We start from the raw sequence: 13,019 nt of genomic DNA, 5'->3' as shown, positions 1-13,019 counted from the left end.
CAACGTAGGCAACTTAGGCCACCCTTCGTGCAGGCGTGTCAAATGGGTTGCCTACCTCGCAGTGCCACAGGCGTTGGCTTTGGCACGAGGTGCTCTTCTCGAGATAACTCGAGCGAGAGGCTGGGCTTTTTTTGAAACTGATAGTATTTCGTCCCCGTCACCATTAAGACAAATTGTTTCCTTTTTATTTCGATGTAAAAAATAGCACCCATTGTAGGTCATACCGCTGGCGGGGGCAAAGAGAGTCAGCGGAAGTCCCCTTAGTTCGTCTCCCCTAGCAGGTGCGGCAGGCAGAGACTGGTTTGGGGGAAAGGGGGGGAGGGGCATATCGCAAAAGTTGACTACCTATGGGAGCAAAGTGCGACACTTCGCCCACTTGGCAGGCAGGGGATGACGCCTCAATTGCCCCCCCTTTTTTTCTCTCTGAATCCGCACCTGCCCCGCAGTCCCGGGCGGACGGAAGTGTGTTCTTCTTTTCTTCCTCTTTTCGAGCAAAGGAATGGCCTATTTATCGGGAGACAGGGCCCAGCTAGGAGATGACGTCAATCGGTCACTCACCTGGAAAGGAAATAGCGTCTTTCGCGAAGGAAAATACCCTATTGGTAGACCGGCAGGCTCTGACGTTCTATGATGACGTCACCAGACCCTACCCAAGCTCGATGATCTTGGAAGGATCGGGTTACTGGGAGGGCAAAATTTACCCTCGGAATCGAGCAGCGTTATTTTACTCGCGGAATAACTCGGATTTGTACGCCCACCAACGCAATAACTCCGAAAGAGTCCGAAAAAACCTTCAAAATAAAGCAAAATAACTCCGAAATCATCGTGAATATTCGGCGAATTATGAGGGACTGTCCCCCCCTTAACACACGCACGCATACACACACATTGGTAACGGCGGCAAAGTTGAATGCAGTACACACAAGTTACTACTACTTTGTATCTTTATTTGTAATGCTTCTTAAAACCACTAGAATTAGGCCCAGCCAGAATTGGGTGTTCGAATCGACGTCGTTTCGAACACCTAATTCTGGCTGGGTAGTTGGCAAAATCGATGGGCGTAATTAACTTGTCTCGAGCAGTGTAGTGGACGCATGGACCCTGAGCCATTTTTTTGTCCGTGATTGTGGATAGTTAGCTGGACCTTCTCATTCCAAAAACAAGTTTTTGCCCGCGGACAAGTCAAGCGTGTCAAGCCTGCCGGATCGTTCTCGTGGGCGTGTTCGCGCCAAAATGTGGATGTTTCTGGAAACTCAGCAAAAGTCTTGGATACGCAGCAAACTCAACACTGCACTGGTGAAACAAAGGCATTAAAATTATGCCCTTTAAGGGCGTAAACGATTTACGCCCTTAAAGGGCATAAATCGTTAAAGCCTTGGAGAAGGGCATTAAAATTTTGCTTGAAATTCCTATACCATTGACGCCCGTCCCAAGGGCATAAACGATTTATGCCCTTGCAAGGGCGTTAAAGAGTATTTATGCCCTAAAGGGCGTAATTTTTATGCCTTTGTTTTACCAGTGTGCTGGGAACTCAACAGTGTTTGAAACTTCTGGAAATTCAGCAAACTGATTAACAGTAGTACTCAATATACTTGTCCGGGAGTGTAGTGTAAAGTGCACTCTCCTCGCGAGAGTACACGCTGAAGAGAGTGTACATCGAGTAGTATGCCGACAAGATCCAAAATGTCCACCCATCGAGCCAATAAAAGCATCTATTTTTATTTGGATGTTTTTTCCTTAATTCTGGCGTCGGAGACTGGCGGCTCGTGCGGGCCTCATCCGGCCCAGCCTCGACCCTAGCCGCGTAGCCGCCGTGTCCGGCCGGTCCAGCGCCGGGTGGGCCGGCCAGCCTACCGGGCCCAGCGGGCCCAGCGTACGCACGCCAGAACGGGGCTTCCACAGATTACGCTTCTGGACGATTCTGTGCCGTTATTGACCGGGATTCACACAAGTCAGTGCCGTCAACGGGGGTAACTTGGGACACTTTTTCACGTTTTTTGAACGCCAGAGGCAAGATTCTCAACCCAGACAAATGGATCCCAACTATGTTAAAGTTTGACCCTTTCCCCATGATTTCATGCTTGTCTGGTTCATTTGCCTCGATTATATCGTTTCCCAGCGGTCTCGAAAGAGTGTCCCAAGTTACCCCATGACCGGGGGTAACTTGGGACAGTAGGTAATTAGCTACATTCCCATGCATCTAATGATGTTAATGGATGTAATAAATTTAAGTCACATCATGTAGACCAAGAATTCAGGCCTAGGAACTATTGTAGGACCGATATGAGACTATATCTAGGGCTCTACGTGGAACTCTCTTTTCTACTGGTATTATCCAAGCATTATCTGGAAATTTCAAAATATGGATTACCAGAAGACAAAACTGCAGAGCAAGGCATCTCTTTCCATCATCAGCGTAAAATCCGAAGTGTAAGTTATGTCAGGGACCGGGTCAGTCAACTCCTAGAAGGCTAGGACTGCTGGAAACATGAGGAAAAGACTGTCCCAAGTTACCCCGTAAAATTTCGATTTTTGATAAATTGAAGTCTGGACCGAAGATGGGAAAACTATAATCAACGCCCTTTTGTGAACGTTATTGTCTGCGTATGATCTTACAATCCAGAGAGACTAATCGGCCAAATCTGAATTTCACTCCTTGCACTAGGGTCAAAGTGTCAATGTTTGACTGTTAAAAACCCTATTATTTAGTTTCCCGTTTCTCAAATACTAATTGTGATGTTATGCACCTTTTCTACCTTTCCGCGCGTGCCCTGAGGCCTCTGAAACAAAACCCTGCCGCGGGTTTGACGCTAGGAACCCCCGTCGCTGAATGGCAGCACCAACAAGCTGTACAGGACAGACTGTCCCAAGTTACCCCTGGTGTCCCAAGTTACCCCCGTTGACGGTGGTGGTGCAACTATTGGCAAAAGAATCACCGCCAATCCAAGTGTCGGACAGTCTCACACTTGTAGATGTGGGACATTTTGTCTCACGCTAGGAAGTGTGAGAAATCGATGTCTCACACTTGTAAGTGTGAGACACGGTTTGTCCTACACTGTAGGCGTAGGACCCGTGGCATGAACCACAGAGCTAGCATGGGCAGCAAGTGTGGAACAAGCTGTGTCTCACACTCTTGCAAATGTGAGACTTCGTTGTCCCACACTTGCAAGCGTGAGACGAACGTGGCTCACACTTGTAAGCGTGAGACAAAATGTCCCACACCTACAAGTGTGAGACTGTCTCACACTTGGATTGGCAGTGATGGCACTAATTTGAGCCCGCAGTGGCAATTCAATAAGGGCGGCACAGAATCGAGCGAGTGAAATCCGTGGAAGCCCCGCTGCCGTCCGCAAGCACGCCTGAGTACGCCCAGCAACCGAGGGGGCAAAAACTCGAGATTTTCGTGTACACATGATTCGGAAAACGCAATGATTCGCGTAATTCACGTGATTTTGAATAATTTGCGTGATTTTGCAAAACTTGACGCATGGGATTCGAGAATGGCAAATACAGCTGAATTTGACGTTCAGAGACGTAGTGTGGCGTTTTCAGTCTGTTTTGCCCATTCTGCCTGACATAGGATTTGGCGTGGATTTGTGATCTCAATGATTCGCGTGTGGCAAAATTCTCACTTGAATTTGAACCGGTCCAACCTTCGATTTGTTGAAATTGGCACATTGGTTTTAAGTCTGGCTGTCGCCACACGACGTTCAGATGATACCCCTACATGTTGCTAGCGTATGTTGCCGAGATCTCTCGACCCCATGTAACATGATCACCTGCAACGCCCCGGGTCGGATGGATTTGCTGCCACCGGTGCGTTCTTAGGGTCACCCGGAGTGCTGCATACGCAAGATGTTGGTCAAGATCGCGGGAAGTCCTCGGACGCCGGTACGAACGAAGGATTCGCAAGATGCATCATACTATTGCCCTCCCTTCGCCGCCTTCAGGAGAAAAAAAAGGGGGGGACGTCCCCCCTCCCCTGGATCCGCGACTGACTCCAACGCAACTTGACAGGCTCCTGGAGATTTGGCGGACATGTCCGCACACCAGGTGAACCACTGGCATCACAAAAACACTGCTGTCCCGGCAGGAAATAGTTAGCCACACACAAGCCGATGCCCCCGGGCCGGACTGTTTTTTCTCCGAGCCGGTCGGAGCAGCCAATTAAAGACCCTTTTTCCGGTGTACTTGCGTGTAGTTTGTGTGCACGTGTCCATAGACACGTGCAAACTGAACTGGAATGACAGCCAAGGAATGAAAGGAGTACTAAAAACAAGACTTAATTACGAAAATAGCTTTAATTTATTTTCGAACAGTCGTGCTCTTACGTACAAAATGCATTTGCAATTAGTTCATTTGGTCAGTTGGTTGGGAGGCTCCCACGGCTCACGTCTCTTCAAGCCACCTCTGGCGGTCTTTGGTCTGTCTTCCCTCTTTTCGTAGTTTGTCTTCTCCGCGTCTTGATCAACGCGGCATGCAACGGCTGCGGGAATGATCGGCGGCCTAGTCCAACTATTCTCCCGTCATCATCTCCATGAACTCTAAACTCGGAAAAAGAAAAAAATAAACAGAAAAAAATTAGAAAAATATTTACAGTTGTTTTTTTTTTGTGTGTTTCTACCGAGGGGGTATGCACTCTTAAAACCTGTGACCCAACTATTACGCTATTACCAGCTATTTCGCTCTATTACGCCTCAAAATAATCGTGATTTAGCTGAAAACACCCTCAAAAATAGGTAAAAATTCGTGAATTCCGACTATTACGCCACTATTGCGCGAGCTATGACGCGTAATATTGTAGACTGAGTGACCCGACCATTACGCGAGTGCATAACCCCCCCCCCCCCCCAGTTTCTACTCTGCCAGAAATCGATTCTCTACTCCATATTACGCCGATTTGAGTGAGAATTTTACGTTGAATCCGTTGTCCATCGATGCATGCATCACAGAGCCTACTTCTGGCTGCGATGACACAACAAACTTGTCTACTGAGTACTGTACACACTTACATGTGCAAGTTAAGGCAAGTACTGAGCGCATTGGCGCGGCATGGAGCCACAGGGCCAATGACGCAGTGAAGCACGAAGTAGACAGTTCTTAGACGTCTGAACCACGTTATTTACCGTCGAAGTCGACCGTCCCCGATCCGTCCGTGTCGATTTCTTGGATGATGCCGTCGAGGTCGTCATTGGGCCCCGCATTTTGGAGCCCGCTTAGGGCGCCTACCACGTCTTCGTGGTGACCGTATCCGTTTCCTGCGATTCGTGGATGAGCCGTCGAGGTCGTCATTGCCCAGCTTGTCGTCCAGCGCCGCGAGGATCTCCTTCAGCGTCTTGGTGGTGATGTATCCGTTGCCTGCAACATCGTGAAGCATGCAGACAACACACACAAAATGCTCATGGACTTTTGGTACATAAGTATGGACGTGAGCAAGTGTAAGTTATGTACATGCCTCGGGTACAATTTTTAAAGCATCACGCGGACCCTAATTTATGTGTATTAAAGTTTACATAGCTTACATGTGTACGAATCTGTCAAGATTTATGCGCAGTGAGAGTATATAAACAAGTGCGTAGGTAGACTTGGCTCGGAGACAGTGGGAGAGGAAGGGGCGCGGGTGACGAATTGGAGCTGAACGTGCAGGGTAGGTAAGGCGCTGGCGCCGGGCGGCCGCCGCATGCCAACAGAGGCTCCCATTACTTTGTCTTCGTCGTCAAAAGGTTGACTAATCTCGAACGACGCTGCCAAGAATGCCGGGCCTCACCTTCTCTGTCGTACAGCCTGAAGGCCTCCTTGAGCTCCTCCTGCATCGCCTCGCTGTCCTCCTCCTCCAGGAAGTTGGCGGCAATCTCGCAGAACCCATCGAAGTTTACTTTGCCGGCGCCTGCGGACCAAATGTGGATTTAAGGGGGAGGGGGAACACAGTGGTGGGTCCAGAGGCGTTCGTTGGGGCCACTAATACTTTTTGCCCACTGACGGGCGGAGTATGGATTTTTGCCCAACTTTCAGGCGGTCTACACTCTCAAGATTGCACTCTCACGAGCACTCACTGTCCGAGTCCACCTCCGCGATGATGTTCTGCAGCTCGCCGTCGTCGAACAGCAGCCCCAGGGTGTTGAGGATGGTGGAGATCTTGATGGTCTCGATGGAGCCGCACTTGGTGGTGTCGAACATCTGGAAGGCTTTGCGCAGCACTGGGCAAGCAAAGGCAGAGCGTCAGAAGGGGCACTGCTAGAGGACTGCCGCAAAACACAGCTAAAATTAAATTGAAAGAGCCCGAAAGTGCGTTCGGAAGCTTCTTTGGAAATTTCCGTAAAGCTTCGTGTTTCAAAAAGATTTTTTGAAATTACACCTGCTGGAATTTCATTCAAAATTTTCCGAGGATAGGAGGCAGTTGTTTTCCCCGCAAGTTCTCCGGGAACACTGGTAAAACTAAAGCGTAGTATTACCCTCTGTTTTCAAGCGTACACACTAAATGTCATGGGACTTTTTTGTCCCATGAATTATGCAATTTTAAGCACATCCGGTGGTGATGCAATTTTGTGTCCGCCAGGCGGGACAAATTGTCTAGTAATAGTACAATTTGCAGCAGGCGTCGGACAAAATGTGTCGCCAGACGGGAACAAAATTGTATCAGCGTCGGATGTGCTTAGAATTGCATAAATCGTGGGACAAAAAAAGTCCCATGACATTTAGTGTGTAATCGCTTGAAATCAAGCGTGACAGGCTCATCCGCCAAGTTTCCCCATAAATGCATGGGGGAATTTCTAGTCTATGCTTCATTTCAAGCGTAATGTCTTTAAGCGTAACTTTATGCTTGACTCAAGCATAGAGTTACTCTTTAGTTTTACCAGTGAGTTTCCAAGATTCTTTTAAACAGTGAATCAGAGACGGTGTGACGTGTAACTTACTTGCCATTTTCTGTTCGTCGTCATCCTGAAACGAAACAAAGAGGCAAAATGTTAGTGGTTCAAAATCTGTTTTTATAAGAAAGGCCCCTTGGTAGAACGGAAGCGTGATTTGACGCAAGCGTAGTTCTTAGTTTGGCCCCTATCCCACTAAGTGAACGGGAGAATTTCTTCTCGGTGCTCGACATGAGGCGTAAGCTGCATGTCAAGCGCAGGTAGAGTCTTCAAGCGTATAGCTTCATGCTTGAATGGACATTCACCGATGGCTTGCTCCATACTTTTTGTGCTCTTTTCTCTCCGAGTAGTTTTCCCAATGACCAAGGAAGGGCGGGTGAGAAGAAAAGGGAAACCGGGGCACTGGGACACTGGGATACTGGGACACTGCACTCGGGGCGCGACATTCGCTGCGTTCCTCGGAAGCCACGCGGGACTGCACGCGGCCAGGCAGGCGGCAGACTGGCTCCAAGAGCAGTTTTCGTCGCTCTGGCTCTCTCGCACCAACAGGGGAATGCCCCACGAGTGCGAGAGAGACAGAGCGACGAAAGCCACTCTCGGAATCAGTCTGCAGCCTGGCGGGGGAGCGGGCGAGTCGAGTGCGTCAAAGGGCTGACGGTCCTGTCGGGGAGGAAGCGGACAGCCGGCCGGCCCGGGGGCCGGGCACCACCGGGCACTTCGAGGCGGCACGGCGCGGCGCGGCATGGCACGGCACGGCACGGCATGGCGCGGCACGACACGGCGCAGCACGGCACGTCACGGCACGGCACGGCGCGTGTACACTCTTTTCAGGCATCCTGCCGCTAAAATTAAACGTGCATACGTTCACGGAAACGCGGCGCAGCTTCGCCGACTGTCTCTCCTCAGGGATGCCGAAGCACCAAAGCACCGGCAGGGGTGCGCTCACACACGCTCAGAGAGAGAGAGAGAGAGAGAGAGAGAGAGAGAGAGAGAGAGAGAGAGAGAGAGAGAGAGAGAGAGAGAGAGGGGAACACACACAATTGGCAGCACGCTGAGCCACAACGTGTTGCAATTTGCTCCTCCCGCAGCCCATTCAAAAGGGGCGGCGGGAAAAGAACCGTGTTGGAAAAGGGGGGGGGGAGGGGAAAGTCGCATTGTGAACGCCCATTCATCGGTCGCTTGGAGGCGCTGTGGTGAGAGGATGCCAGGGCGCTTCGGCCAGCTGCTTGCATCTTGAATCAGAAGCTAATTTTAAGTATGTGGCGCCCGGCCCGCGGTTTGCCCGGCCCTGCCCTGCCCGGTCCTTGTGGTACGACTCGCAGTGTCTGTCCTGCGGCCGCAGCCACGGCAGCCACGGCAGGCGGCACGAGGCGGCGCGTCGCGGTACTCGATGAAATACGGCCCGCTGCGTGTTATTGTTGGCAGCCCCGCCACGCCCCGCCACGCCCCGCCACGCCCCGCCACGCCCCGCCCGCCACGCCCCGCCACGCCCCGCCACGCCCCCACCATGCCACGCCCCGCCGCAGCCGACGACAGTTATTCCTTGGCGGCGTTATGCAAGGGTGGCGCCCTCTGTGGTGTGGATCGCGGTGTAACAGTGTAGCCGCGCGGAAAGGCGTGGCGGGGGTGCCTGGCACGCCCCTGGCACGCCTCTGGCACGCCCGTGGAACGCCCGTGGCACGCCCCAGGCGACAAGGGTCTCGTCCACGTGCACCTACTGGGGGAATAGTGTGTAGGGTCAGTTGGGGTTGAAAGTGGGTAGGGTCAGTTATGATCACAGAAATAAGATTAAAGAAAAATAGGAAAACTTCCCCCTTTTCTCCGAACTCAAGGCCTCTCACAAAAAGGAAAAGTAAAGTGTTAATGGCGTTACTCACGCAAATGTGGATCAAAAGTCTCTCGATTGATCAATAGGAGTGGTTGACATCAATCCGTCAAATGTCTGAACTTCCACAGGTAAAAATAAAGCTTATCACCTTCTCTGTTTTCAAGCTCAATCAGTTTACACTTTGCGAGCGTATGGATACGTAGATGAGCTTGATCAAGCTTATCCACGAGGATTCCCCCTATCTAAATGCATGGAGAAATTCCCAGTGTATTCTTCATTTCAAGCGTAACGTGTTCAAGCGTAACTCTACACTCTCAGCACGTTACTGATATTTTTCTAATTAATTTCGTATTTGTATAAGCAACAAATACTTAGTATTTTCTAAGTAAGTATGACTCATTTCCTTTGTAAAATTATGTACAAAGCCAAATTGTCAGCACATTATTTAATCTTTCGTAAATAGTTATTTAGAAAAGGAAAAGCACGTATTATGGTAGCACAATTACTTGTGTAAGCACGGGCAAAATGAGCAAAAAGTCAATAACATGCTGAGAGTGTATGCTTGAGTAGTCACGCTCCAGTTTGACCTGTATTTCTGGAGAGGACTGTGGAGTTCGGGGTCCGCGGACATCCGGAATGTGAACGCCAAAACAACAAGTGGGTAACCCCTCACAAGGTCAGCAATTGCCTCACCCACGCGTGCCGCCCGGCCGCCGAAGCCATTCGTGTCGAACAAACACTTTGACCGTTTTTTTGGTCCGTCCCAAAAAAAGGAGTACGGGCACATAGAGTGTGACGCGTGCTGTGCGTCCGTCCGTCCGTCTGTCCGTCCATCCGTCCGGGCGAGGACTTGTTCCTCGTGTTCCCATCTTCACCGACTTTGGCATGCAGCCTCTTTGGGTCACCCCAAGAACCACCCGGCGGCAGTAAATCCGATCCGAGACCCGGGGGCCGTCGCTGCAGGTACAACAGGGCCTACATGGGCTCGAGGAGGATCCCCTGAGCCAACAGTGCTTAGCTAATAGGGGTATATTTATGGAATCGGGGCAACGATTCGCGGTCAGCGGTGCTAACTTCGGGCTAATCGGAAAAGTATGAACGTAGGTTCGAATCCCGGCAAGGAATACGGACGACCGAAATCTTAATATCGAGTTTGGTATCGTTTTGTACGTTTTCGAGGGTGCTAATAATGAAAATGACATCCGTTTTGAGCCCAGACTCAGGTTTGAATCCCAAAAGAGGCAAATAGGCCTACTACCGAAATTTTATTTCGACTTTGACATAGTTTCGAACGTTTTGATGAGGACTGATGTCGACCATCCAGACCTTGCCTGAGATATCGAATCACATTGGTGTAAAATACGAACAAAATTCGCGAATGTTTTACGGGACGGGCCAAAGTTGCCAATGATCGCATCGCCCCTTTTCCTGTATTTTTTTTCCGGCCGCCAGGCGATGACGACTCCTTGACTCCTCTGGCCGAGAGAGAAACTTCCCTACTAATCTATTCTCTCGCACGCAAGTTTGTCTCGGGGCGCGTGGCTCCCCGCCAGATTCACATGCTCTACTTGGAGGGGTGGCGCGCCACGGCGGCGGCACTCCCTGTCCATCTCGTTGCCCTCCCCCCTCCCCCCCGCGGCTCTAGGAGACGGCTACCAATAACGAGTGAAACGACGGGTGTCGGATGGGTTGGCACGTTGAGGCGTGCCGCATGGCGTCCGCCAGCACCGCCAGCACCGCCAGGACGGACACCGAGGCGCACAGGTATTCTCAGGTGCTAAGGTGCAGCGGGCCAAACATGGCGCTACGCAGCACGGCCGTACAGTGCCGCGGCCCCGCGGGCAAGTCCGTGACTTCGGAACGCAGCCAAAAACGCAGCCGGCCGCACCACCACACTCCAAAAGTCTTATTGGGTCATTTTTCCAGGGTGGGCCTGGGAAACCCGGACACTGTTTTCGCCTAGCAGTGACGCAGCTGACTTATTGCACTTCACTCTCAGCCTTTTACTGACTTTTTCTCATCAGCTTACGCATTTCTGTAAGCAACCATAATACTTAGTATTTTTTGTCAGTATTGCTTAGCAATTGCTAATTACTGTACTGATATTACCGTTTTCTTAGTAAATTACAAAGAAATTTTTACGTATTTAAGAACTTAATACTAAGTATTATGGTTGCTTACAGAAATACGTCTGCTAATGAGAAATAGTCAGTAAAAGGCTGAGAGTGTTTGGAAAACTCTTTTGCACCTTGTCGGTTTTTTGGGGCATTATGTCATTTAAGGCATTTAAAGTGTACACGTGGGCGACGTGAGCCCGGCTGGGCTGGCTGCTGGCTGGGCGCTCCGGGAGCCGAAGAGCCTTGACGCCCGCTGGAGCCAGCCTAGGCCGTACTGCAGCGCTGCAGTGTTTGGCGGCACAGCCTACCCTCCAGGCGCTCTGCTGCACTAAGACTGAGGCGTGATATGCAGCCTTTCGCGAGGCGCACAGTCAGTAACGCTCTTCCTAAAGCGTACATCAGCTTCTCCGCTTCTTTCCTCTTATCCAAATGCCTTTTTTGTTTTGAGGGGGGGAAGGTGGATACACTGCGAGAAAAAAGTACAGAAAAAGTACGGAACATGTCTGGTCAATAATTTGCCTGGACCGTCCGTTACAGCCCAACTATGGAGCTTCTGTACTTTTCTTCCGAACCCGATTGCATGAGTTCATATAGAGCAAGTACGGACGCGTCTGTACATTTTCCGTACAAAAGTACGGGATTTTGTGGAATGTGACGTAAGGTCTGCAGGCGTGGGTATAGATAAAGCAGAAGAAGGGGGTTGATCGATCCTAGATCAATGTATTGGATTTCAATCTTGAAAATCCCACCCTTAAAACCTTACGAAGTATTTTGAGCATACATAAACAAACTAATATACTTTGTTATACCAGGAAATAGTTTGTAAATTACGAAGTATTTTCTTTGTAAGCTTATATATGCTCAAAATACTTTGTTAGGCAAACTACCTTTCTCTGTAAGGCCCAAAATAGTTTGTAAGGTTTTTCAGTGCTACGAGTTCCATACCCAATAGGGTAATGCCTTTGAAAGGGTATTAAAATTTTGCCTGGAGGTCCTTTTCCAATTCACACTTCCCCCGGCATCAGACGATCTGAGCCGTTCAGGGGCGTGAATTCCTGACACCCTGTGAGGGTATAGTACACATTCCTTTGCTTTACCAGAGTGCAATTATTCTCTTACCATGGTGCTTATTCGAGTTGGGGATCCCCGATGTTCGAGGTTCGCGACGGTCCAGCGACACGGCGGACACGCGAGCGACACGGCAGCGACACGGCAGCGACACGACACGCGACACGCGTCGAACACGGTCGGTGACTCGGCGGCGGCGGCCCGAGGGGGAGTGAGCCGGCCGAGCTAGCGGAGGGAGCTAGACAAGCGGCTACAATCCCTGCGCCCCGCGGACCACGGCCCGCCACGGCCCACCCCGCGCCCCGCCGAGCAGAGGGTGGGCCGGCCCCCCCCCCCCCCCCCCGCCCGGCCCCAGCTCCGAAACGCATTGGAAGGCATCATGGTGAAGCTTGGCGGCACCCATGTGTTCTACAGAAAGGGGGGGGGGGAAGGGCGTTCGGAGGGAGGAGAAAGGGGCTAGTGAGAGTGACTGGCTCGCGAAGGAGGGGCGGTAAGTTTGATTCCGAACAAGTGTCTCCTCCCCCTTTCTCACCCCTCCCCCTCTCCCCTCCCTCACCCCGCCGAACACCCCTATGAGAGACGAGAGCAAGGTTCAGCCTTCAGGGGGGCGACGACGGGGTGTGGTGGATTTACACGGACGCAAACGGGCTAGAAGGCTCGCCGCGCGCCGAGCCACGGACTGGCTGGTTACTCACGCCGCCGCCTCGCTGCCACCGCCGGCCCGGGCTGCGGGCTGGTCCGGCCTCCGATTTTTAGGGCGGCCGACCCGACCGGTGAGGCGTGGAAGTTATCACGACCATTCAGAACCATCTCGACGATTGGGAAGCACATTATTACCATATTACCTCACAAAACGTGTGTGTGTGTGTGTGTGTGTGTGTCTCCTCCGACGATGACATGCGTTCGTTGGGCACGCCGAACATCGAACCCGTAGTGCCTACTGTACGACGGACGCGTCGTGTGCGTCCGTCCGGCGAAGTGCTCACAACCAGTTTCTGTTCGACGCAGGCCAGCAGACCGATCCCGCGAGTCGGGCCTGTCCCTCTCGCACGCTCAGGGCGGCCCGTATGGATGCGAGAGAGACAGTGCTGCGAAAACGACTCTCAGAATCGGCCTACTGCTCCGCGACCCGCTCGGCTC

The 13,019-nt window shown here is 51.4% G+C and overlaps 1 protein-coding gene across 3 annotated transcripts; it reads right to left on the bottom strand.

Annotated features, from left to right (window-relative positions):
• Positions 1 to 4,282: 4,282 nt before the first annotated feature.
• On the bottom strand, positions 4,283 to 12,104 carry LOC117654130 (troponin C-like). Of its 3 annotated transcripts, none has more exons than XM_034400331.1 (7): positions 11,931 to 12,104; positions 6,915 to 6,939; positions 6,054 to 6,197; positions 5,768 to 5,887; positions 5,285 to 5,358; positions 5,127 to 5,184; positions 4,283 to 4,544 (listed from the first exon to the last, which is right to left on the bottom strand). In XM_034400331.1, the coding sequence occupies exons 1-7, from the start codon at positions 11,931 to 11,933 to the stop codon at positions 4,516 to 4,518; spliced, it is 453 nt and encodes a 150-aa protein (XP_034256222.1). In that variant the 5' UTR covers positions 11,934 to 12,104; the 3' UTR covers positions 4,283 to 4,515. The 3 variants fall into 3 exon arrangements, with proteins under 3 accessions (XP_034256222.1, XP_034256221.1, XP_034256220.1); XM_034400330.1 differs by having other exon boundaries at positions 5,127 to 5,191; positions 5,292 to 5,358; positions 11,931 to 12,103; XM_034400329.1 differs by having other exon boundaries at positions 5,127 to 5,194; positions 5,295 to 5,358; positions 11,931 to 12,103.
• Positions 12,105 to 13,019: the final 915 nt, after the last annotated feature.

This window comes from Thrips palmi, unplaced genomic scaffold (genome assembly GCF_012932325.1).
Source record: "Thrips palmi isolate BJ-2018 unplaced genomic scaffold, TpBJ-2018v1 HiC_scaffold_10, whole genome shotgun sequence".
In the NCBI taxonomy this organism is placed as follows: domain Eukaryota; kingdom Metazoa; phylum Arthropoda; class Insecta; order Thysanoptera; family Thripidae; genus Thrips; species Thrips palmi.
This window is presented reverse-complemented; position numbering and strand designations above follow the sequence as displayed.